This window comes from Ostrinia nubilalis, chromosome 30, assembly GCF_963855985.1.
Source record: "Ostrinia nubilalis chromosome 30, ilOstNubi1.1, whole genome shotgun sequence".
In the NCBI taxonomy this organism is placed as follows: Eukaryota; Metazoa; Arthropoda; class Insecta; order Lepidoptera; family Crambidae; genus Ostrinia; species Ostrinia nubilalis.
This window is the reverse complement of record NC_087117.1, coordinates 436,412-464,074: the sequence shown is the minus strand read 5'-3', so window position 1 is coordinate 464,074 and position 27,663 is coordinate 436,412. Positions and strand designations below refer to the sequence as shown.

At 38.3% G+C, this 27,663-nt stretch overlaps 2 protein-coding genes across 2 annotated transcripts; one reads left to right on the top strand and one right to left on the bottom strand.

The window, feature by feature from the left end:
- The first annotated feature begins 204 nt into the window (after positions 1-204).
- On the top strand, positions 205-27,243 carry LOC135086022 (cyclin-dependent kinase 9). The gene is made up of 7 exons (XM_063980794.1): positions 205-1,052; positions 1,377-1,462; positions 2,590-2,727; positions 3,632-3,711; positions 4,639-4,766; positions 6,277-7,718; positions 25,644-27,243. The coding sequence occupies exons 1-6, from the start codon at positions 368-370 to the stop codon at positions 6,366-6,368; spliced, it is 1,209 nt and encodes a 402-aa protein (XP_063836864.1). The 5' UTR covers positions 205-367; the 3' UTR covers positions 6,369-7,718; positions 25,644-27,243.
- On the bottom strand, positions 20,330-23,282 carry LOC135085881 (uncharacterized). The gene is made up of 5 exons (XM_063980667.1): positions 22,015-23,282; positions 21,684-21,764; positions 21,123-21,206; positions 20,942-21,025; positions 20,330-20,678 (listed from the first exon to the last, which is right to left on the bottom strand). Coding segments are annotated over exons 1-5 (600 nt in total). The 5' UTR covers positions 22,017-23,282.
- Positions 27,244-27,663: the final 420 nt, after the last annotated feature.

The following is a 27,663-nucleotide window of genomic DNA, read 5'->3' as shown; positions in this document are numbered from 1 at the left end:
ACAGATTGGTACACGTTTCTTCACACGTAATAATTTGGCATAAAAGTGTTGTCAATTATTTGTTTGATATACTTGTAACGAAACGCCCACTTAATAGTTGGTATTCTGTGTTTATTAACGATACTTAATCGATTTAGTCAGCTTTCCAACACTAGTGAAAATTAAAAAAAAATGTGTGGACGTTTTTGACATTGACGTTTGAGTTTTGAGCAACCTGTTTGTTGTTCTCATTCGTGGTATTTTTTGTGGTATTTTTTAGCAATTTGGGGAAAGCAATTCCTAAATTCAGTCAGTTGTAGTTTAGTTAGTGTCGAGGTGTGTCGTTTTCCCCGGGAGTGAAGTTAAAACTACCACGATTACGTCTAAAATGCAAAGCGTGAGCGCCCCTGGGGGGCAGGCTCCGCCAGTCATCAGCACAAGTTCGACGATCCTGAATATGCGGGAAAAAGAGAAGTACGTTGAAGATTTCGAGTTCCCATTCTGCGATGAGTCTTCCAAATACGAAAAAGTGGCCAAGATCGGTCAAGGAACCTTCGGAGAAGTTTTTAAAGCTCGAGCTCGGAACAGTAGTAAAAAATTCGTGGCAATGAAGAAAGTACTCATGGATAACGAAAAGGAAGGGTTTCCTATCACTGCCTTGCGAGAAATAAGGATACTACAGCGTCTGAAACACGAGAATGTTGTGAATTTGATCGAAATATGTCGGACTAAGGCTACACTGCACAATAAGTACAGGTCAACTTTCTACTTGGTTTTTGACTTTTGTGAGCACGATTTGGCAGGTTTATTGTCGAATGTGAACGTGAAATTCAGTCTCGGCGAGATTAAGAAGGTCATGCAGCAGCTATTGAATGGGTTATACTACATTCATAGCAATAAGATCTTACATAGAGATATGAAGGCTGCCAATGTTCTGATTACCAAGAACGGTATCTTAAAACTCGCTGACTTCGGTCTGGCGCGTGCCATCAGTGTAGCCAAGTCTGGACAGGCTAACAAGTATACAAACAGAGTTGTGACATTGTGGTACAGGCCTCCGGAGCTGTTATTAGGTGAGTTATTTTTATTTAGTACTACTATAGTCTGGTCCGTAAGCACGTAGAATTTTGTCCAATGACCCCAAACTACCCATCTTTATCGCTCGCGCGTAATTATATTGCTGTCGCGACTGTGCGACGGGCGCCCGCAGTGAGTGTGCGAGTGCGACAGCAACATAATTACGCACGAGCGATAAGGATGGGTAGCTAGGGGTCATTGGACAAAATTCTACGTGATCACGGACCGGACTGTGTTGTTATTTTGATAATTTAGATTTAAATATTTTTATGCAAATAAATTATTTCTATTCTATAAATATTTTGTAATTTCTCCCAAAGGTGACCGCAACTACGGCCCCCCAGTGGACATGTGGGGTGCGGGATGCATCATGGCCGAAATGTGGACACGGTCACCCATTATGCAGGTTTGACATCTTTCTTTCGTAATACTATCTGTTCGCTTTAAGTTTGCCGCTGGCGATATGACGTCACTCGAAGGGAAGTGTCTATAACTACATATAACAAACAATATTTAAAATAATTTGTATTTATTAATATTGATAAAAAATGTGTGTTTGCGTAAAATAAGACATATAATTGCGTTTAATCGCTAACTAATTGCGTTTAAGGGAGGGGACGCGCATTCTACGGACCGGCAAACTTAGCGCGAACGGGTAGTACACCTATCAGTTTTATTTCTATTTCGTTTAATCTATAAAATGCATAGTACATGGTGTTCCATCACAAGGCTAGTTCGAAACACTGTTTACGTATTTTCGGGTCTATCTATCACGCCGCTATGCTGGCAACGTTTTTTGCAGTAGCCCCACGGAATATTTTGTCGACTTGGACGGTATTTGCAATCAATTATAGTCATTCTGCGTCTCCTGTTCCTGTCGCTTGCCAATCAATATTACCTCTTTTGCCTCTCACCCCAGGGTCCAACAGAACAGCAGCAACTAATCCTCATCTGTCAGCTCTGTAGCTCTTTCCAATCAATTATGGTCATTCTGCCTTTTACTCTAGGAGCCATTATAGCAACAGTAGCTGCTCCTATCTCGCTGAAATTACTTGCCAATCCATTATAACTGTTCTGCCTCTAACCCCGGGGTCTAACAGAGCAGCAGCAGCTCATCCTAATCTCTCATCTGTGACTCGTGCACAGCAGACGTTGCCCTGCCAAGTGCCAATCACTTATAGTCATTCTGCCTCTTACTCTAGGGTCCATTAAAGCAACAGTCGCTATCCCTATCCACGAAGACGCGCCCCACCAATTTTTGGTCTCGGTCGCGCGGGGTGCGGGGAGTTTAATCCGAGCGGCATTATTGTAGTGTGCGTGTGCACTCATGGATGATTTAGCGTGTACCGATAACACTCAAACATTAGTGGAAGAATGGTGGGGTGGCCGAAACGATCTATAAAAGAACATAAAAAATGGTCCTACGAGCCGATTCTGTGTTGCACAAGATGAAAGAACAAAAATTGGTCCTTCGAGCCGGATGCTTGTCTTCGTGGATGAAACGATCTATATCCCTTCTGCCTCTCACCCCAGGGTCCAACGGAGCAGCAGCAACTGATCCTGATTTCTCAGCTGTGCGGTTCCTGCACGCCGGACGTGTGGCCTGGCGTGGAGAGCCTGGATCTATACAACAAGATGGAACTGCCCAAAGGACAGAAGAGGAAAGTCAAGGTTCGTGGTTTTTATGCGCTGGTAACCTCTAAAGGACGTAGCACATATCAACCCGGAAACGGATCGTAACCGTATCAACTCGAGGCGGTCAGTATTCTTTGTATGAAACTCCGTAATGTACTGTAAGGCCCAGAACAGACGGTGAAACGAAACTGCAACTGATAGTTACTTTTGAGTTGCATCTAAGTTTCTGCCATAGCGTCCGTTGAGAGACCACACATGACGCGACCAGTATGAAACTTTCAGTTTCAGTTTCATTCATAAGAATCATTAGAAAGTTGCAGTTTCGTTGCAGTTGCGTTTCACCGTCTGTTCTGAGCCTAACGCATATTTGTCCGCACCGTAACGTAAACGCCTCGCCTCGCGGTTGACATCGAAAGGCTATACGGTGTTGATCTCTTTCCAAGTTGATATTACTATGTCCTTAAATAGCCTAAAATAATTTATTTGTGATACACAGGAAAAATTGTTGTTGAACACAATGTTGGGGACCAATAGGTGGACCAACCTCTTTTTGATATTGTCTATGTTTTTATACTTTTTTACTCTTTTTGATACCTTTTGTTTAGTTTCGAAGTACCTATATGTTTTTGATAGCCGTTGTGGGCATATATTGCCGAAATACACCTTTATTTTGAACCGAAGGTTTCTCTTATTTCCGCACGCCCGAGCGGCTGTCCGCTACACACAATGTTTTGTCGTCAAACAATAATTGCACAATGTTGTGCAATCTTTATCGTCAAACAATGATTTGGATGTGTAAACGTTTTTTAAAAGCCTAATTGCACAAAAATGTGTAACTTTTTATGACTCATATGTTTGCGAGAGTTTACTCTGTCTTCACAACCAAACCATTTCACCACGATTGATAAATTTTTAACCAGAGTACCTATTTTTACAACAGGAAAGGCTAAAGCACTATGTGAAGGATCCCTATGGCTGTGATTTACTAGACAAGCTGCTGCAGTTGGACCCGGCGAAGAGGTAAGTTTCAACAACAAAAATCCAAAACTACTCAATACCTTCACCACAATAGCATTTAGATCTTACAATTCAAGCAGAACAATGTGGACCCAGTTAGGGCACAGCAGCCTTTGGAAGGAGGCAGAACGATTACACTTATACAAGAAATGTATAACATTTGTCTGCATGTCCATACTCAAAAATGCAATGCTAATTCTGTTTCGCTGTCAAAATCTATCTATATAAATAAAAATGAATTCAGTCCAGGGTAGGTCTAAACGGTGAGCAAATACGCGCGCGATATTGTTTTTCTGTGACAGACAAAATTCCACGCGGGCGAAGCCGCGGGCGGAAAGCTAGTTGCAAATATTTATTGACGTTTTTTACGGCAGCCCCAGTCAGTGCCCCAATAGCCTCCGCTGAAAATCAGCGTAGTGTTGTTTGTTGGATCTCATTTGACTTTTATTTATCTTCTGAAATCTAGTAAGCGAACTTTTTAAGTCCGCACGGAGGTCGCAGCTATACGGGTTTTGACAAATCCAGAACTGGATCAATGGGGCTTTATCATCTTGAGAAAGGTCTTTTGAACAGACAGGGGCCACCTCGGTCACGGGGCCCGGTGCCCAGTGGGAATGAGGGGCCTGTGGAACTGCAATAAAATTATAAGATTTTAAACTTTCGCGTTCCATTTCAACTAAAATAGTAAGACACGAGTCTTCGTCACGTTTCGGCTGCGATGCTGCAGCCGTGGTCACAAGCAGACGACCGAAAGGACGACGCCGCGAACCGCCAGTCTGCTTGTGACCACGGCTGCAGCATCGCAGCCGAAACGTCAAGCCGTGAGTACATAATGTAACTCATTAATGAACGTCGCGTTAAGACCCGTGTCTTACTATTTTAGCTGCAATAAAATTAATCAGAAGAACATAATTATTTTTTATTTGTCAGATACGACGCGGACACAGCGCTCAACCACGACTTCTTCTGGACGGACCCGATGCCGTGCGACCTGGCGAGCATGCTGGCGCAGCACACGCAGAGCATGTTCGAGTATTTGGCGCCGCCGCGACGCCCCGGTAACGCCCCGCTTGTGTTTATTCATCATCATCATCATTTCAGCCATAGGACGTCCACTGCTGAACATAGGCCTCCCCTAATGCTTTCCACGTTGATCGATTGGTAGCGGCCTGCGTCCAGCGCTTCCCTGCTACCTTTACGATGTCATCGGTCCACCTTGTAGATGGACGTCCCACGCTGCGTTTTCCGTGTTGTGTTTATTAAACATTAACTAACACAGGTATCCGAAAATGTGGCAACGAGCGACAAAGATGGTGACGAATTTAAACGTACGCCCCGGTAACGCCTCGCACTCGCTCACTTGTCTGATTACTCAAATCAGTGAAATGATAGACAGCCGATAACGACGTAACGATGAGAGCGGCTACGACCGACGACAATTTTTAACACACGCCCCGGTAATGCCCCGCATTTCCAAAAACCTAGTGGCATTTTAATTCAAATAGTAAGACACGGGTCTTAACGCGACGTTTATTAATGAGTTACATTATGTACTCACGGCTTGACGTTTCGGCTGCGATGCTGCAGCCGTGGTCGCAAGCAGACTGGCGGTTCGTGGTCGTCCGTTCGGACGGGCTTGAAGATTTTCAACTACCCTCATATTGGCATTTTCTCCTCAGCCTCTGACCTAGTAGTCTAAAAAAAATCCCTGTTTTATTTTCGGGACAAATAATAAAACTATCTTGTATAGCCTGACCAGGAACATAAAAATCCTGGCATAGAGGCGCGTCAATTGCATTTGATAGTGCAACACTGAGTACAGTCGTACCTGTGTTAAATTAATAGGCTAACTTTATGTATCAGGATTCAGGATTACGGGCTAATTTGATATTTTCATAAATTAACGAATAAATATTATTATAGGTAACCTGATTTTAATAAATTAAATGAAACCATCAATCGAGCTAGTAGAATTTATTTTATTATTCATCAATAATCAAATTCAGAACTTGAATATTCAACTGCAATGTCTGCTCATGAACGCTTCAAACTCGGTACTTCTTTCCCAATCCCATAAAATTCAACATTTAGAAAGTGACAAAAATTTTTAAAATAGGTAGTTGAAACAAACCACAGCTAATTTTCATAGTGGACTGTACTATACGATAAACATGTCAGTCAATTTGACAACCTTTGTCGGAAACATTATTCAATGAAAATATTGTCCGAACCCTTAGTATTTCTCTTCGACAAATACTTTAACACATTGTGAACCACTTTTCTTTCACGACTATAAAAATATTTTAGCAATTTAATTCATAAAACCAATTGCGCACATTTAAAATAAAGTTTGTTTACACTTTGACAGCAATAGACTGACATACAAGGTGACATGTCAATGAAGTTTTCAGTTACTGTTGCCATTAAAAGAAATTAGTACCATTAGTTTTCCGCAACATGGCGAGGGTTTTTATGTTCCTGGTCAGGCTATACTAAAATTTTTTGTAAGAACCTTAAAACCTGTATTCTGGCAAATAAACGCTTCTTATCTTATCTTATCTTTCCTAGGGCACCTACGTCACCACCACCACGTAGCGGGAGCGCAGCCTAAACCGGCGCAACCGGTGCAGGACTCCGGCTACCAGGACCGAGTGTTCTAACGGCGCCGCCGGTAGCGCCCCGCCGGCGCCGCGCGGCCCGGCCCGCCTGCGCGCTACTCCAAGTACCAGGAGGTAGGTGTGACGCCCCGGCAACGCCCCGCAACCGGTGCAGGACTCCGGCTACCAGGACCGAGTGTTCTAACGGCGCCGCCGGTAGCGCCCCGCCGGCGCCGCGCGGCCCGGCCCGCCTGCGCGCTACTCCAAGTACCAGGAGGTAGGTGTGACGCCCCGGCAACGCCCCGCAACCGGTGCAGGACTCCGGCTACCAGGACCGAGTGTTCTAACGGCGCCGCCGGTAGCGCCCCGCCGGCGCCGCGCGGCCCGGCCCGCCTGCGCGCTACTCCAAGTACCAGGAGGTAGGTGTGACGCCCCGGCAACGCCCCGCAACCGGTGCAGGACTCCGGCTACCAGGACCGAGTGTTCTAACGGCGCCGCCGGTAGCGCCCCGCCGGCGCCGCGCGGCCCGGCCCGCCTGCGCGCTACTCCAAGTACCAGGAGGTAGGTGTGACGCCCCGGCAACGCCCCGCAACCGGTGCAGGACTCCGGCTACCAGGACCGAGTGTTCTAACGGCGCCGCCGGTAGCGCCCCGCCGGCGCCGCGCGGCCCGGCCCGCCTGCGCGCTACTCCAAGTACCAGGAGGTAGGTGTGACGCCCCGGCAACGCCCCGCAACCGGTGCAGGACTCCGGCTACCAGGACCGAGTGTTCTAACGGCGCCGCCGGTAGCGCCCCGCCGGCGCCGCGCGGCCCGGCCCGCCTGCGCGCTACTCCAAGTACCAGGAGGTAGGTGTGACGCCCCGGCAACGCCCCGCAACCGGTGCAGGACTCCGGCTACCAGGACCGAGTGTTCTAACGGCGCCGCCGGTAGCGCCCCGCCGGCGCCGCGCGGCCCGGCCCGCCTGCGCGCTACTCCAAGTACCAGGAGGTAGGTGTGACGCCCCGGCAACGCCCCGCAACCGGTGCAGGACTCCGGCTACCAGGACCGAGTGTTCTAACGGCGCCGCCGGTAGCGCCCCGCCGGCGCCGCGCGGCCCGGCCCGCCTGCGCGCTACTCCAAGTACCAGGAGGTAGGTGTGACGCCCCGGCAACGCCCCGCAACCGGTGCAGGACTCCGGCTACCAGGACCGAGTGTTCTAACGGCGCCGCCGGTAGCGCCCCGCCGGCGCCGCGCGGCCCGGCCCGCCTGCGCGCTACTCCAAGTACCAGGAGGTAGGTGTGACGCCCCGGCAACGCCCCGCAACCGGTGCAGGACTCCGGCTACCAGGACCGAGTGTTCTAACGGCGCCGCCGGTAGCGCCCCGCCGGCGCCGCGCGGCCCGGCCCGCCTGCGCGCTACTCCAAGTACCAGGAGGTAGGTGTGACGCCCCGGTAACGCCCCGCTCTTGTACCTGGAGGTAGGAGGCTCGCACGGCCCGCCGGCAGGCCTGCGCGCTACTCCAAGTACCAGGAGGTAGGTGTGACGCCCCGGTAACGCCCCGCTCTTGTACCTGGAGGTAGTAGGCTATAGAAGCTCGCACGGCCCGCTGGCAGGCCTCGAGCTACTCCAAGTACCAGGAGGTAGGCTTGATGAACGCCCCGGTAACGCCCCGCTCTTGTACCTGGACTGGAGGTAAGTAGTAAGTTTTTGAGAGTTCTCGCTCATTCCAGCGAAAAACTCTCAAAAACATTTATTCAAGGATCACTCAAAATAATTTCATTTTCGTTCATTCTATTTGAAACTGGATGGCTATAATTTCAAACGTAAAATGTTATGATGTGATCATTTTATAATCAGTTTGATAAAATCCACGAATCACGACGGTCATATTAAATATCAAAATATGAAGTTTCTGAAACAAAAACAATCGCTTAAGTTAGATTGTGTTTGTCCTACCACAATAAATGAGCAAAAGCGACATGGAAACTTATTACCAAACTCTATACGCAGTATTGTTTGCGGCCCATCAAATTGTGGAAAGACTAATTTGGTAATAAGTTTATTATTGCACGAGAATGGTCCGAGATTTCGTAATCTCTATGTTTATTCAAAATCTTTATATCAACCCAAATACATACTTTTAGAAAAAGTTATGGATATGGTGGCTGGTACGTCTTACAACAAATATAATCATAACAGTGAGATTTTAAGTCCACACGAAGCTTTACCAGACTCAATTATTATATTTGATGATGTTGCGTGTGAAAATCAAAATAATATCCGTGACTATTTCGCTATGGGACGTCATAAGAACATTGATTGTTTTTATATTAATCAAACTTATACTAAAGTGCCTAAACAATTAGTAAGAGACAATTCTAACCTGTTTAATATTATTTAAACAAGATGACATAAACTTGAGACACGTGTACGATGAACATGTGGGGTCCGACATGTCATGGAATCAATTTCGCGAAATGTGCTCAACTGTGTGGCGTAATCCTTTTAATTACGTTGTTATAAATAAAGACTGTGAACGAAATAAAGGATGTTATAGAATGTCATTTGATACATTCATAGTACTTGACTAACGTTCATATATGGATGTTAAATTAATAATGAATCAGTTTCATTTGTGATTTCGTGCTGAGTGGAAATAAACCCTGAAATGGAACGAAATTTAAAAAAACAAATCGTCAAATACGCAGCGGCTGTGAAAAGTAAAGTCGATAAGATTAAAGATAAAAAAACTTCAAATGACATGGCTTTAGAAACAATTTTTAAGCCTATTGTTGACCCTCTTACTCAATTAACAAACAGAACTGGTGAAAAACGTCATTGTAGTGAAGAAACGGAGCAAGATTTATTGCCAAAAAAAAACAAGTTTAGTGAAAACGAGTCATCAACTTCTTCTAGTGAAGACTTTGAAGAACCTATCAACGATGAAGGAAACTCTGATAATGAATTTTATCCATCCAACAAGACTCTCACAACATCACTCTCAGAAGATCATAATGTCAGTGAAAATTCGTTTAAATCTCTACAATCATCACCAAGTATTGGTAATCAATCTATATCTTGGTCCACGTCATCAGAAGCTATGAATGACGTACCTTATGGATTCAGAAATGAACGTGGAAAACTTATGCTTGGAAAAACCCGCGTCTTCGATGATGATCGCACTCTCGGGTGGAAAATTGGAAATAGGATCTACGAAAAAACACGTGGTTTGAGAGAATTATTGACGAAAAAAGTACCCGATTTACATCTAATTACAGAAGACGATTTACATTACTATAAATTAATACTCAACGACACTAATGCACACAGACGTAATTGGGATCCATCAAAACCTATAAATAGTAACAAAGGATTTAAGTACATGAATATAATCAAACCATTATTCAAATTCTCGAGGAAAACATCATCCAGCATAGAAAGTATTCCCCGAGGAGAAGGCATGGAACTTTTGAAGGAAGTTAAGACTGATACTGATGTTATTTATTGGGATGACCCCAATGAGCTAGTAGAACGCTTAAAATTACTATTTGCATCAGCAGAAGCTGGTAACAATGGGTTGGAAAATGAAATCTATGCAATAATAAAGGAACTCTATGAAGCTGGTATTGTAGACATAGAATATAAAAAGAATGCATACGGAAAACTAGGCAGTATCTATGCAACACTACAGAAGACAGCAAGCCAGTAATGAATATTGATAAATTTGGACATCATATACACAAGCGTTTACGACTAACTGAATTCATTGATACTTATGCTGATACGTTAATAAAAACAGAGACAGGTGACTTCGATTTGAAATCATCTAGATTAAAAGGTTTACAAGCTCCTGAACAAGATGATGAAGCTGTAAATAAAGCATATATGGAAAAATCTCTTCAAGAATTAAGAAATGAAATGAAAAAAATTCACAGTGACGTTACAAAGTATTTGAAAAATTTAGAAAAAGTGACATCCGACAGTTTGAGTAAACTATATTACACTAAAAATGAAATCGATCGAATGATCCAAGGAACTTTAAGTAAAAATGAGTAAACAAGATATAGTTATAGAACTTCATAAAGCAGCGAGAAGGAATTTTACTCGTCGTTGTACAATTATAAAAGGAATAGATGACTTATGGCAAGCCGACCTTGTCGATTTGCAAAAATATTCACAATTCAATAAAGGTCATAAATTCATTCTAGTTGTAATTGATGTTTTATCAAAATTTGTATGGACTAGTCCGCTAAAATCAAAATCGAAAAACTGCGTTACGAATGCGATGCGAAACATATTTTTGAAGTCAACAAGAAGACCAAGAAATTTGCAAACAGATTTAGGAACAGAATTTTACAATGATGTCTTTAAACAGTTAATAGAAAAGTATAAAATAAATCATTACTCTACGTATTCTGTAAAAAAGGCATCTATAGTAGAACGTGTAATCAGAACAATTAAGTCTCATCTTTACAAACTTTTTAGTCTACATGGAAAATATCAATGGATTGGGAATAATTTGGATTCTGTAGTACAATGCTACAATAATGCTGTACATAGAATAACAAAATTTAAGCCTGTTGATGTCACAAAATCTAACGAGTGGGTAGTTAGATCAAACATTATTAAAACACAACAACAGAAGTTAAGACCGAAATTTCATTTTCAAGTTGGCGATTACGTTCGTATCAGTAAATATAAAGGAGAATTTTACAAAGGTTATACTCCCAATTGGTCCACAGAAATATTTCGCGTGGTTAAGGTTAACCAAACTAATCCAGAAACTTATCAAATAGAAGACAAATACAAACAAAAAATTTTGGGGTCTTTTTATGGATACGAATTACAAAAAACTAAATTTCCAGATCTTTATCTCATTGAAAAAGTGATTAAAAGAAAAGGAAACAAACTATTTGTCAAATGGTTAGGCTTAAATAATAAAGAGAACAGTTGGATTGATAGAAGTAAATTGGTGCAATAATATATAAATTATAACGCAATATTATTCCTTCCATTCACTTCAAATCATCGATGAAGAAAGGCAGTGGTATTATCAATAAGTTAATTGACAATTTACCGTTTGAGTTACATTTACCTGGATATCAATTTTGTGGTCCTGGCACAAAACTTCAAAAAAGATTACAGAAGGGTGAACGTGGTATAAATAAATTGGATAACGCATGTATGTATCACGATATCGCTTATAATAATAGTGATTCAAATATAAGACATCAAGCTGACTTAGAACTTCTAAAAATGGCCAAGAAGAGATTAAAATCAAAAGATTCAGGAAAAGGAGAAAAAATTGCATCATGGATAGTAAAAAATGCAATGAAAGCTAAACTTAGAGCTGGTGGTAGTGTAAAATTATTTATGTCAGGTGTAAAGAAAATACACTCTCATTTGAAAAAGTTAAAATCTAAAAATAAACACTCCATTATAAAACATGCCTATGCTGCTGCAAAAAAACTATTTACGAATAAAAGAGGAATACGTTTACCACGCTGTATTCCTATCCCAAAGACTGGAGGACTATTACCGCTAATACCCATTTTTGCGGGATTGTCAGCTTTGGGTTCACTGGCTGGCGGAGCGGCAGGAATTGCAAAGGCTGTTAATGATTCTAAGGCTGCACAGAAAAGTCTTCAGGAATCTGAACGACATAACAGAATGATGGAGGCCGTAGCCCTTGGAAAAGGATTGTACCTTAAACCTCTTAAAAACGGAGCAGGCTTGTATTTGAACACCTCAAAAAACTAATAAAGCGGCTACCCAGGCGTGCTCTCACTAATCTGGATATATTAGAACACGCTATTGACATTCCATATTTCCGAGGAGTTTTCATGAGGGATAAATTACCTTCAAAACCCCAAAAAATTGAATGCGGGATATTAAATTTGGATAGCTCCAGAAATCCTGGAACTCACTGGGTAGCATATGTAAAGCAAAACAATTATGCTGAATATTTTGACAGTTTTGGAAATTTGAAGCCTCCATTAGAATTGATTCAATATTTACACAACTTTAGTATAAACTATAACTATGTTCCTTATCAAACATTTGGTACTACAAACTGTGGCCATCTTTGTTTAAAATTTTTAAGAGGGTATTGGAAAAAGCATTTATATGATGTAAGAAATAAATAAAATTGTCAGTATAACAATGTCTTTCACTGTGTCTATAACTGGTAGCGGAGCCTCTTTAACTACTAACTATTCACCAACATTGGAATTACGTGGAGACTATGAATGTGGTCTTTTATATTTTTCAACATTTAACTCTATTCCTAATATTGATGAAAGAAACAATAAATTCTACTATGGCGAAAATGAAGTCATTGAAATTCCTGAAGGGTCTTATGAACTCCAGGATATTTGTGATTATTTGAAAAGTAATATTAAAAACACTGTACTAAGATTGACTTGTAATAACAATACATTGAAGACAAATATTTTATGTTCTAAAGATGTTCACTTCAACAAAAGTGAATCACTTGGTAAAATTTTGGGCTTTGGTTCGGAAACTATCTTTGCAAATATAAGTACTGAATCTCAGTATCCGGTCAGCATTTTATCAACAACCATCGTGCGAATCGAATGTGATGTAGTTAGTGGTTCATTTGTCAACGGAAAAGCAAGTCATATTATCTACGAATTTGTACCAAATGTACCACCTGGATACAGAATTATAGAAATACCCAAGAACCTAATATATTTCCCAGTTAATCAAAGTTCAATTAGTGCTATCAATATAAGATTGTTGGACGCTGAAAATAAACAGATAAATTTACGCGGTGAAGAAGTTCAACTGTACCTTCATTTCAGGAAAAAATGATTGATTTCAATAAAAACCCTTCTGCACCATGTATTCAAGTCACTTCAAAAAGAGCTCTACAGAAAGGCGCACCGCTCCAGCTTAAAAAGAAGTTAACAAAAAATAATAAAGAATTTCTTCGATTAGTGGGCTTACTAAAATGAATATTTTAAATATAGCTCAACAGGCCTCGTTCAACAATAGTATTGAAAGTTTTGAATATCACTCATACAAACCATATGTGACAAGTTTTAACAAGAATGATGAAATACGTATACCTATAAATCAACAAGATTTATATGTGCTGCCTTCACTCAGCACTTTATACATTGAGGGTAAAGTGAATGTTTTGAATAACAAAAAAGAAAAAGTATCAAATGTGCATTTCATTAATAACCCAGTATTATTTCTATTTCAAGACATCCGATACGAACTTAACGGAGTGGAAATAGATAAAATTAAAAATGCAGGTATTACTACAACTATAAAGTCCTATCTTTCTTTAAATGAAAACGAATCCAAAAGCGCCAGAGCTTGGGGCTGGTCGACTACAGGTTCGAACAAAGTCGGCGATGGCGCATTCTCTGTCTCTATACCATTGAATAAAATATTGGGATTTGCAGAAGACTATGAAAAAATTATAATTAACTGTAAACATGAGTTAGTTTTGTTGAGATGCAATACAAACCTCAATGCTTTAAAATTAAATTCAGGTGAAGTTGTGGATGATATTATAATAAGTAAAATTGTTTGGCGCGTTCCACACGTTAAGGTATCAGATCGGGAAAGAATTAACTTATTAAAACATTTAGACAAAGATCGAGCTATAACACTTGCGTTTCGGAATTGGGACTTATATGAATATCCCTTGTTACCAAAAACCCGTAAACATACTTGGTCCATTAAAACATCGTCACAAATAGAGAAACCCCGATATGTTATAATTGCCTTGCAAACCAATCGCAAACACAAGGCTGAATCTTCAATGGCAGAGTTCGATCATTGTCATGTACGAGATGTAAGAGTATTTTTAAATTCATCATATTACCCTTACGAAGGCTTGAATGTAAGTTTTTCAGAAGATAGATTTACTTTATTATACGAACAATACGTAAGATTTCAACAGTCTTATTACGGACGTCGACCAGAGCCGTTGATGAGTTTAAAGGAATTTAAAGACGTAGCCCCTTTATTTATTATTGACTGTTCGCGGCAGCATGAAACTTTGAAGGGATCGATTGACGTAAGAGTTGAAATCGAAACAGATCAAGAAATACCAGATCAGACAGCTGCATATTGTTTAATTTTAAACGACTGTATATTTGAATACAAGCCTTTGAGTAATATTGTGAAAAAAATATCATGAATTGTAACACAATTATAGTTGATTTACAAGGGTTCAAAGATCATAAAAATGACTTTTTAGTAAAAGAGTTATGTATAGCGAATCAAGAGTCTACTTATCTCTTTTTAATTAAGCCACCTTACCCATTCTCATCTTTAACCGATGAAGAAAAAAAGAATGTGCGTTGGCTAGAAAAGAATAGAGGGTATCGATGGAGTGAAGGCTATGTCGACTACAGAGAATTTAGAAGAATTATTAAACCCTATTTTAAGGACAGAAATATTATTGTGAAGGGCGAAGAAAAAGTTAAATGGGTGAAAGAGTTATGTGATCATGATAATATTGTAGACATTACTTGCCAACAGATTCCTAATTTTAACTCACTTTATGACCTTTATTGTAAAGACAATTTATTCAATTGTTATAATCATAAGAAATATTGTGCATTGAAAAATGTTTTGTGTATAAAAAAATGGTGTTTAGAAAACGATATTAAATGTTTTTATTAAAATAAATACTGATATTTTAAACTGACTGTCTTTTATTTCAGTATCAAAGCAAGTTGTATGAGGAATAAACAAAGTCATAATGAAACAAGTAGATTTAATATACACAAATTTATTTTACCATTTAATTATTATTTTCAATTAACTTAGTCTATTTATTATTACTTACATTCTACATACAAGTACTTACAACTAATAACTTACAATCTATTACACTAGTAACTATCACCACAGAGTTCTTTAGATATTTTCCTAACTAACGTTTCTGTAAGATCTAACACTTCATCCGTGTTTGGTTCTTGCACCACATACTGAGCACTGAGTACCACGTTATTGTCCGCACTTTCCACATCAGTCTGTTGCGTCTGTGATAACGATACAGCGTCACTGGTTAGGTCTATAATCTTTATTTGGATCAGCTTTGAACCCTTCCGATCTTTGCGTATGACAAATGATCTAGATGAGATGTTCGCCTTCTTCTTACTGTTCGCATCTCTCTTAGACCTCCCTTTTCTTTCTGTCTTCGGTTCAACAGGCTGCACACCGAACAGTTCTTCGCAGTGCTGCGTAAAGTTCTCCAGAGGGTCTTGTGCATATTGCGAGAAGATTATTTCCGAAGAGTCAGACATATTGATCTGTAAACAAAATAAACACTTATTAGTACATTTTTATAACTGCATTAAATTGTTATCAGGGACTTGATGTGGACTGTATTTATAGAAGTAAAAAAAATAAATCAGCTTTGTATAGACATGAGACTTAAAAATAACACGACATACAAAAATAACAACAGATTTAAATAGAAAAAATAATAATTAATTAACTTACCAACAAGTAGCCACAAATAGTGATCGATGCAACGTGAATGTTAGAAATTAAATTTTAGTTATTGTATTTATATTAATTTCAAGTTTGCACTTTGACGTCAGTGACCTACTTAGTGACACGTGGAAATACAACGTGAACTAAAATTTGATGACTAAGTAATTAGGGTAAAAGCACCGTTTGTGGTCACTGTACTCTTTTGGCAACATAAAATTGAAGTAAGTTTAAAAAATATTGTTTTAATAAAACAATATTTATTAATAGTTAAGACTAAATTGGTATTTCAAGATAAATTATCAAATAATAATGGACAAAAACGGTACCAAGATGACCGAAACCATTACTTCTACCCTATTGCGAAATTTACTTACTAAGGAAATTTGTATCCTACATTACGAAACTAACAGTTTGCACTTTATCAACGATGGTAATATGGTTAAGGCAACACTTAAATATTTTATTAATATAGATTTAGTAAATAAAACAAATTAATCTCTTTACTTATGACTTTATTTAGCAATTATTATGTACAGTTATGAATAAATCTTGTGTTAGTAAATTAAAAACTAATGGTGTTAGTAATTTTACAATTAAAATCATATTTATTTATCTATACACCTATTGCATACTTATATTATAAAACTTAATTTACTTAACACATTAAACTTAAAACATTAAATCTTGATGCCCCCATGCTTTAGTGGAGATTTTGTTAGGAAGTACAAATCGTTTATCGTCCTCATTTGATAGAGCAATTTTGTTCACTGCTTGAGTGAAAATTTCATGTTTGATGCACCTGAACAATATGTTCTTTTTACGTATTATTTGGTCATGAAGCAGAACCTTTTTATAGTCAGTTGAAGTCAAGTCTTTAATTACACTTTTTTTAACACCCTTAGCTTTTTTAATAAGTTTTGATTCCGTTTTAACACAGTATAACTTTGACCTAAGACCTACAAATTCTGTTATGATTTCACCGCCCATTTCATCTTTAAACAATCCCGGAATTTTTTTGTTCACTACTGGCAAATTAAAAAGATTTTCTGAATCATAATTACTAGTATCAAAGTAACTGAGAAAGTGGGTATTTAGATCTAGATAAAAGTCCTTAGTTTCAATTTTATAAATGAAACTGTCGGTATCGGTATAGCATAACTGTACCCTGTCTTGATAGTGCGGTTTTATGACTGAATAATGGAAATTGTACATGTGACTTTTGGACAGTTCTAATACTGAAAATCCTATGTAAATAGGTTTATCCAAAATTATTCTTTCAGGTTTCATCTGAACGGCAACTAAATTTTTAGAAAATACTGTAGCACTGTGAAAGTTTGGTCGTGCGATTAACTTATCAGCGCTTAGTTGCTTTTTAGTTTTATTTGACTCATCACGCCATTGATTAACTAATTTAACATCAACACGACGTTCATTATCCTCTAACGTTTTTCCAAAAACAGAGTTATTTAACAGTTTGAAAAGATCTTGTTGAAAAGGAGTTGTAGCTTTTTTTCTCAATTCTGTATTAAGATTAATGTATTTAGCTAAATAGGCATTTTGTTTGAACGATAAAACGCGATGAATTTTATTTAAGATAAGCCCATGACTGATACATGTTTTTAAATGAACGTAATGAATTACGTATTCAAATTTCGGATAAAGATTAGGTATTAATTTTGATGTATGTCCACCTGGCGGTACAAACTTTTCGGCACAGAAAGGATAATCGTTATGGTCACAATGTAAGTTTTCTGGGTACAACAAATCTACTTCAAGAATGTAACCGGTGTCCGCATCGTCAGGTACCGTTAAAATATTTAACTGGTCTATTTCATTTTTATTTAAAAATCTGAAATCCGATACAGGCAGAGGCTGACACATACTATAGCCATAGAGGTTATTACAGTCAATGTACACTAAATAAGAGTCAGGCTTGTACTCGTCATAATTCGACATGTACTTATTGTTTGCTTCGCTATGTCTGGTAGAACACATGCAGATACCTCCTCGTATACCTTTTTGTAAAAGACGGATTATTTCTAAATCATGTAACAATTCTAACTGTATACCAGTCTTCATTAACATCGCATCAAAAGACAAACTTGGAGCTGTTAAATAGAAAGCAGGGTCTAACTGATAGTTAAGCTTACAGACAAGTCGAAAATTTTCAAATACATCCGATAAAAGAAGTACGTCTGTTTGAAGATAAAGATCGGTGTATTCTCCAATATTTTTAATATTAAAAACGGACCAGACAGTTTTGGCATGAGCATAGTCTGAGTCACTTATATCCTCATTGGTAAGGGAATTATAAAATTGTTTTTTATTGGGAAGTGTTTCTTCTGAATATGATTCCCAATCTGATATGTGATCATAGGGATAAACTCCCTTTCGTGTCAATAAACTGAATTTGTTGTCATTAGGAAAATGATTTTTCAAATGAAATAAATCAGATTTACGTAAACCACTTACTAATTTTTCTAAACTAGTTCCTAAAAATTTAAAAGAATCTACAAATCGGATTTGTCCAAATTTTCCATTTGGTAAGGTAAGGAATTTAGTAAAAGATATATAATTTTCTTTGTTCTTAGGTATTACTTTAATAGGGCCTAAGCTGTCAGCTAATTCTTTAATAAACAAATGGCAATCGTAACCGGACAGGTTATGAAAAAATACCGGTACGAACTTAGGGACATTGTATCGCAAATTACAGTATTGATGTGCTGCGCCACGATATCTACCTGTAAGGTGACAATGATCTCGCACCTTGTCTCCGATCAGTAGGTTGTCGCAAATGTGACACACGTCGGCTTGTGAATGCTTTACCTTATCGTTTTCGGTAAAAATCATTCTAATTTCAACGTTCAAAATATTATAAATATTTGTAATGTCTTCATAAAGATTTTTTAAGAACTTTTCACTACAATCTGGACCGCGATATTGAACAAATTTGTTAAAAGTATTATCAAAGGAACAAATTATTTGATACGCAAAAGCTGCTGGGATATGTCGTTGACGCGGTGTTGTAAAACTAGCAAGAGGATCGGGCTCACATCCTTGATATCGTTCAAGGATGGTTTCAAAGTCTGCGTAAATAACGAAAGGAACATCTTGTTTCCTTTCAAAATTTTTGAACTGAAGATAACTACCTTTTTCGGGAAGTACTGTTGTAACACCACTACAGATATGTTTATCGATGCTATTCTGAGAAGTAAAAAATAATAAACAGTCTTCACAAAAATGTAACTTACCGTTACGCTTTGTGATTTGACTCCGAACCAAACGGGGCAAATTTTTTATTAAAACGAAATGCGAGTGTACATTGTCCTCAAAGAGAAGCAAGTTAATTCTTTTTCTAGAGTCTGATTTAAATTCAGATCTGTAAATAGGACCCACAACGCATTTATTGTTATTTAAGGAATAAACATTAACACTTAAAGTTGGATTATTTTTTTCAAAAAGCGCTATATCGTCAAAAGTTACAGGAAAAGACATACCTTCGATGTTGAGCACCCGTTTAAAATGTGGATATGACGAAGTTCGGTCACAGTTCTTTTGAGCAGGATAAATCGCAGCGACTATGCTCCACAAAAAACAGAATTTATCGTCATTTTTAATATTGACACACGCTTTTTTCTTCTTTATCACTGGTGGCAAATCAACATAAGTCGACCCAGATCCACATAATGGATCATATTTGTTAATATTTACTTCTAAATAAACATTACTCAGAAAAGTCCATCCACTATCACGTTCCTGAAACTCTTCAACCTTCTTTTTTATGATATTTAATACTGATGTAAATAAGCGCTTAAATTCAAAGTTACGATGAACAATAATATTTTTAGTTGCGAACGATTTTATTTGTTGTTCGTTATTTTTGAACAAAAGGAAATTACCAAAATATTCTAAATTTACTTTGATGCTTACATGTTTTTTAAGAGAACTCTGTAAAAGTTTGTAGAGTTTGAATTCTACGCTTTTTAAAAATAAGTCTGGAAAAGAATGTTCTGTTTCGGTCGTCACCGGTAACCTGTAGGAGGCTATGCGACCGCGGAACGCAGACGCGACTTCAACGACTCCGTCCTGAGCGACCGCCGCGCACTTGTTCTTGTGCGCGGTGCTCCGCAAGTGGCCAACCCATTTCCTTCTATCAACTTGAACGGCACACCCAGAGCAGAAGGGCATCTTCTTAGTTAACCTAACTTAACCAGTAATTAACTTTAACTAACCTAACTTAACCAGTAATGAACTTTAATTAACCTCGGAACCTGTCTTCTAAAGATTGGAATTATTTTGTAGCTAATAAAACTTTACTTTTATTGATTTTATGTAATGTACCTATTTACTAATGTATTATGTAACTTGCTGAAATATGTGAGTTCGTCGAAACGTGGTTTGGGCTAGGTACCGAGGTTAATTAAGTACTATAACACTAGGTTTTAATTCATTTATTATTAAGTACCTACGTAAATTATAAGTAAGTAAATTAGACTTAATTAATATGTATATTTTTATTTACAATTCAGTTAATCTTATTATTATAAAACACCGGCACGCTATCCGCAAAGTACGTCGTCTTGGCTCTCCTGAGGAACTTTTGAAGCAAGTCCCACTCGGGCTGGTCCGGGTCGAGCTGGAGCTTCAAAGTGACGAGCGCCTTGGTGTAGCGGGTCTCGGGGCGGGTGTCGAGCGCGTCCCGCGTGGAGCTCGGCGTAGTAGCGGCCGCTCAGCTGCGCGCGCCGCAGCACCGACCCGTCCGCGACCTTGCTGCTGATGGAGCTCGGCAGCTGGCTCGACGGCGCTCGGCGAGACGCGTTTGCGTGAGCTGCGTCTTCCTCGTCTTCAGAGACCAGCCCGAACAGATCCTCTTCTTTTTTGGTGTTCCGTCTCTTTGGCGTAGCGGTTCTGAAAATAATATAATATTCCTTAGGTATTGGCGAATTTCATTGATGAGATGATGAGAATCATCTCCGTTTATGAGATAGTAGTGTGAAAGGTGACCCACAATGTGGACTGACGACATCATAAAGGTAACAAGAAGGCGCTGGACGCAGGTCGTTACCAACCGGACAACATGGAAAGCATTGGGGAGGCCTATGTTCAGCAGTGGACGTCCTGTGGTTGAGATAATGATGATGATGATTGCAAGGTGTTGTTGTGAAACTTACTTTGAAGATCGTGATGTTGTCGACTTCCTCTTGGTTGTCTTAGCCTTGCTACGCTTGGAAGGCTGATCGTCTTCTGAATCAGACCTGTAAAGTTAAACACGAATCACGTTAGTCTAATGATAACGAAACGACTGTTACAAAATCGCCAGCCTTCGGATTCCATTATTTCAGGTCTACTTACTTTGACGGGGCTCGATTGTTGGACTTCTTCTTAGATGTTTTTGCCTGATCTCGTCTAGTCCCGTTTTCAGCTTCGGAGTCAGATCTGTAAAACAAATTGTGATTATTAAATAATGATTACCCGTAAAACTGTTAAATTACTTATTACTGGTACTCCAGTCACACTTAACAGTTAGACCGCTTCCTGACTTGGCGGTGCGGTATCGGTACGATTTCGTTTCGGTATACCGCATCGGTACCGAAAGCTTACCGAACGCTTATATTTGAATGTACGCTTCCTAATTGGCGCGGCATGTGCGACAGCGGCGCGGCACAGACTCAATCAGGAACGCTCCATTGAAATATAGGCGCTCGGTAAGCTTTCGGTATCGCGTATACAGAGCATACCGATGCCGCGCCGCTACCGCACCGACAAGTCAGGAAACGACCTTAGTCTGAGACTTTTTAACTACAGCAAGCTGTGCACGATAACGTGTCACTCACTACTTGAGTACTGCCGCGCGAGCAAAGTCGTCGACTATCGTTAGTGTGCAATAACTAATTAACTAATGTAAATAGGTACCTTATAATAAGAGCTGGGTTCCTCCTCTCTGACTTTGAGATGCGACTCTCGACAATTGCAGATTCGTACTCGGAGTCAGACCTGAAAATAATTAGTTTATAAATATAAGTAATGTGTAAGACGAACTGAATTATTTCGCGGTTGAATCCGCAGGTAATCCTTAGTAAATTCATTAGTAACTAGAAAACTTTAACTTTACAAACATCGAATCAAATTAATAAGTACAGTTCCATATTTATTTAAAGTGGTCGTCGCTGATGACGAGAGGTCTCAGAAAAATTCTAAGTTCTAGAAGTTTAGTGAAGACTAGAAGATAGTCATGAGTACTCACATTGTGTTTGTTAGATGATAGAAACTCACTCGGAATACTTGGAGCGCTGGGCCTGGAGCACTGGGTTTGGAGCACTAGGTCTGGAGCACTAGGTCTGGAGCACTAGGTCTGGAGCACTAGGTCTGGAGCACTGGGGAGCGGTTCCTTGTTGGTTGACGGTTCTTCTGATGCACGAAGCAGTAGATGAAGCACAGAATGAAGTTCGGGTCGAATCGATTCCAATTTATTTGAAAATTATTGCAGAGATCCGCAAAATGTGTTAGGGTTGACAAAAATGTTTTGTTAAGAAACACCATGATTATTCATATGATTCATTCATATGATATTTAAAACACACATAATATAAATATTTCGTTTGAAAAGCCGCCGCGTAGCACTTGAGGGTATCAAAAATCAGAATCAAAAATATTTTTTCAGTTTAGACCACAAGTGGCACTTATGTATATAACAAAGTACTATTTTTTATTAATCGTCGCTATAATTATGATTTAAAACATAATAAGACAACATATACATTATTATGTATTTGAAAATGATTGCAACGTGCATCAAAAGTTATTTAGAAAAATATCACAAGATTAATGTATATAAAAAATACTCAGAGATACTTACTAATATTTTAAATATCATTATCGGAATTGAAGTGGAAATCATATGAATATTATGTTTGATTTGAGATACTTATACAATAAAAATATTTTAATCAAATATAATTATAAAATGGCTAATAATAACGATCATTGTTAATAATATTGTTACAGTGAAACTAGACTAAATGATTCTAATATAGGTGATGCATCCATAATTACACAGTCGCGAACCGTGCGGAACTCGTGGCAGCCCTGTTGCAGTGCGCGCAAGCATTTTTACAGAAACGCACTTCGGACCTGCGGCCACGTTGACGACGTGACCATGATGCAATATCCGAATGAAAAATATTCCACTGTATGTTTTAGAAAATTAAATTACATTAATTTTGAAAATTTTGGAGATAGTTGGTTTAAGATATTTATTTATTCATAGAACGGTAGTACCAATTACACTATTCAAACAAGACGTAACAAAGTTCAGAATAACATTTAAATACTTAATTAAACAATTTAACATAACAAACTACATAAATCAGATGCGATAGGTACTTATGTATTTTTAATTTGATATTTAATCTACTCAGTTATATGTTAACATTTAGCTTAATATTATTTCTAAGTTATTCAGAAAATATTCGAGATTTCAGTTATGAGCGATATAATAAAATTAACAGTTATTTTGATTTAATTATGGATAATAAATATTAAAACTTGTTTACAGCACTTTTACAAATATTTGGTTATAATTTATGTTTAGTACATAAATATCTTTTTAATAATTTGAAGCTGTTTAAAAGATGTAAATAGTAATATACTATCTACTTATAATAAATTATTTATTACCATTTACTTAGAAGACAATAATATTTTATGGCTTAAATTAGTAAATTAAATTACCTATATTAATTTTATAATATAATTATACGTATTATTTGTGGATTGCTATTTATTTACTTATTTAATGATTTTTAAAATGAAAAGTATTTTATGAGTAAGTAACTTTATTATGTTTTTTAAAGGTATGCACTATTTTTTCTGAGTAATTTAAACTCGAATTGTGTTTAAAATTTTAGATAAAAAATTTCTTAGTAAAAATGAAACAGGAAATTTTGACACCACAACGATGATAATGTAATAATAAATACGAATAACGGATGGCATAGTGACTTGGTTTCTATGAGTCTGGGGTTCGATTCGAACAGACTTAGTATTATTAATATTTATAGTATTGTATGTATTATTAGTAGTATTATTAGTATAGTATTTAATTTTCCAATTTAATAGGCATCCACTACGTAACAGTTTAGCAGAAGAGATTGCTTATAATCATGTAAATCTTGTAAATAATAATTTTAAGATGTTATTGCTCCCTGATCTGTTACAATCTAGGATTTTATGGATAATAAAGAAGTAAGTACGTTGATATTTCAAATCAAAACAACTTCTTCTGTGAGGTCAATGATGAATTCAACTCAAATTAGTATCTGATATTTAGTTGCAAATAAACAAATTGAATATAGAATAGAAAAAAAGTTTAGGAACCTTCCATTACTTTTATAGCAAAAGTTTCATTTTTGGAGACTTATCTGACATTCAATAAAAAATTATAAATATTAGGACATACCTACTTTTTTTATTAAAACCATTGCGAGTTTTATGTTTACTTCTTTGATTTTAATTTTTTGATAAACAAAATTAACTTCGACCCGTTTGATATAAACTAAAAGTCCAGAAGTCCTGATCATGTATAGGATGCACATAGTTTTGCTTCTGTGTATTTGCTTTAAAATAAGCCTAGGCGTTTAAATATAGGAGCACAATGTGTAGTATCAAATTTCATTCACCGATAATTAATTTCGTTCAAATACAGGCGCGGTAGGTAAGAACTACGCTAAGATATCAAATTGCAAGTTCCGGCGCGCGTGCACACCAAGGTTGCGCAGTGACATCGTCATCATGATCCAATTTTTACGTTTGGGTTTTATGAGTAGGTAGTTATTTTATTATTGAACTTAAAAAATAAATTGGTCCAATTATCTCACCACACCAATTACCTAATCACCAACTAAGTGGAACTTGTACTATAGCAACTACGATCACGTCTCAGTTATAGGTGATCGTGTTTATAACAGAAACATTTGCTCCTTACGGGATTCGAACCTGCAACCTAGCTTAATATTTCTCGGTGCGCGCTTCTAGAACATGACCGCACTCATTTAATAAGAATACACGCTTATCGTGTTGTCAAATGAACGAACGAAAATGAAATTATTTTGAGTGATCATTGTATAAATGTTTTTGAGAGTTTCTCGCTGGAATGAGCGAGAACTCTCAAAAACTTACTACTGAGGTAGTAGGCTCGCACGGCCCACTGACAGACCTCGAGCTACTCCAAGTACCAGGAGGTAGGCTTGTACACCCCGGTAACGCCTCGCACTCGCTCACTTGTACTAAGTACCAAGAGTAGGCTTACACGGCCCACCGGCAGGCCTTGGGTCCCAGGACCGAGTGTTCTAACTAGGCAGGAAGTCCACTGCTGGACAAAGGCCTCCCCCAAGGGTTCCATAATGACCGGTTCTGCGCTGCCCACATCCAGGCGTCGCGGTTTTCAAAAAAAATCAAAATCAAAATTATTTATTCAGTTATTTTTTAATAATCACGAAAACAAAACAAATAGTGGGGGACAACGGAACTTTTTTGGTTTCGATGTCCACCACTGAGGGACAGAGCAACACATTTCTTCTCAGTGTCCACCAGTAGGGCCCAACGGGAAGATTTCAGTAGCGCTGTCCCCCACTGGTGGACATTGCAACTTTTTTTCTCGATGTCCACCAGTGGTGGACAAATAGTGGGGGACATCGGGAATAAACGATCTTTTGGGCCCATTGGTTGTATTTGTATTGGCAGTCAAGTTTTTGACAGATTTTTGACGTTCGTCAAAGTTAAAGTAAGATGGTGCAACCCAGCCTTAGTTTGGGACTAGAAGCGCAGTGTAAAATGTCCAGGGATATAATTTATTTATTATTATTTCTTCCCCAGGTGCTTTTCAATACTGCGCCCGGCTACTCGTCGGGGCTGGAGCCCGTCGCCCGCGCCCGCAGCCCCCGCGGAGACCCGGCTTTCGACCGGGGGTTCTAGGCTCGCTGGACATAGCAAGGACATACACAGTTCAAATAGTTAAATAAAAACAAAGTTCCAATTTTAAACATTTTCGGACATAAGACTTAATAGAGTTTCCAATGCGAGACGCTGCCTTCCAGGATCGGGGGTTCTAGGCTCGCTGGACATAGCAAGGACATACACAGTTGAAATAGTTAAATAAAAAAAGTTCCAATTTGTCAGCCCCCGCGGAGACGCTGCCTTCGACCGGGGGTTCTAGGCTCGCTGGACATAGCAAGGACATCTGTTCAAATAGTTAAATAAACCAATTTTAAACGTTAACTAATAAAAAGTTCCAATTTGTCAACATTTTACGCGCGTAAGACTAAATAGGGTGTAATAAAAAGGCTTCCAGTTTCCAATGCGGGACGCTGCCTTCCAAGACAGAGGGTTTTAGGCTCGCATGGACATAGCAAGGACATACACAGTTTCAAATAGATAAATAAAAACAAAAGTTCCAATTTGTCAACATTTTACGCGCGTAAGACTATAATAGGAATAAAAGGATGTAATATAATTACACATAAACAAAGCAAGTTCTAATTTATTATACCAAGTTCCAATTTGGACTGTTAAACATAGCAAATTAATTGATTGAAAACAGCAAAAACAAAAAAAAAATATCTTTGTTTTTTGACATAAAGCGAGGTTTAGACTAGTAATCAAACTTGCAGAAGTTGACTTCCGCAAGCTGTCACCACTGTAAATAGCCGCGGCAAGCCAACTTCTGCAAAATTTATACAGTGGTAGCTTGCAAAGTCCATTCCATTTCTGCAAATGTTATTGCTAGTCTAAACCGTGCCTTAGACTTAAAATATAGGGTGTAATAATAAGGCTCATGGATCTAGTTAGTAAGTCGCCCTTTTAAGTATTTCTAAAACAGGTTGTCCTTTGCAAGTTCGATAATATGTCTAAAAGGTCACACTGTATCATTTTTACACTGCCCAAAGTTATCCATGCTGGATTTGCTCTTTGCTACTTATATTTTAAAGTTCTGAGTATAATATAATTATAGTATAGTACAATAATATAAATGGACATCCAATATGAATAAGATTGTAACTAAAATTACACGTTTTTACAACTTTCAACAGTCTATTCAGTTACAATGTTATTCGTATTGTGCGTCAATATAATATTAATCAAGCAATACAATGTGAATGAAACATTATTAATAATATGAAAACGTACGAGTATATGCCTTATGTAAATGAAAAATTGTAATAGTGCATTTTATATGAATTAGCGATTCCGTTTAAAACCGTAGTTATGTTCATAATCAACAATAACAATATTGAATAAATATGTAAGCCCTTACGTGTAGATTTAATATTGCTATAATACGTCTAAAATAGGCGATAAATGATCAAAACATGTTTAGAGTTAAATTTTAGTTTTTAACTGAAGCTAGAAGTGATTGTAGGCTTAAGAATATGACTGTAAAATACTTAATGTAAATAAAAACATTTGATTTTGTAAGGAAGTTTTATTATTTTGATTTCGACGGCGACATCTAGTTGGTAATTTCACAACCCATGATAAATATAGTGCCTCTTTAACTTTTTTAAATGCAAGAAACCTTCGCTTTAAACTTCTGCAAGTTTTGTTGCTAGTTAAAAGACTAGAAAATATAAAAACTTGCAGAAGTTGACTTCCGCACGCTGTTTTCTACTGTAAATAGCTGTTGCGGTATAAGCCAACGTTGCAAGATTTACAGTGGTGGTGACAGCTTGCGGAAGTCAACTTCAGAAAATGTTATTGCTAGTCTACCTCTCATAACAGAGAAAATTCAAGTTCTCACATTCTCTCTCAGTCGTAAGTTTATTAGCAATTTATTAACCAAGCTGGGAAACTAATTTATGCCGTCTCTACTATGACAGCTACTCGAAGACTAAATCGA

Excerpts from the sequence above, each read along its gene's own strand:
- LOC135086022 (XM_063980794.1), top strand. The coding sequence starts at position 368 with ATGCAAAGCGTGAGCGCCCCTGGGGGGCAGGCTCCGCCAGTCATCAGC. Across the intron at positions 1,053-1,376 it reads GCCTCCGGAGCTGTTATTAG|GTGACCGCAACTACGGCCCC; the intron begins GTGAGTTATTTT and ends TTTCTCCCAAAG. Across the intron at positions 2,728-3,631 it reads GACAGAAGAGGAAAGTCAAG|GAAAGGCTAAAGCACTATGT; the intron begins GTTCGTGGTTTT and ends TTTTTACAACAG.
- LOC135085881 (XM_063980667.1), bottom strand. Across the intron at positions 21,207-21,683 it reads AACCCAGCTCTTATTATAAG|ATCTGACTCCGAAGCTGAAA; the intron begins GTACCTATTTAC and ends TTTGTTTTACAG. Across the intron at positions 20,679-20,941 it reads ACAACATCACGATCTTCAAA|AACCGCTACGCCAAAGAGAC; the intron begins GTAAGTTTCACA and ends TATTATTTTCAG.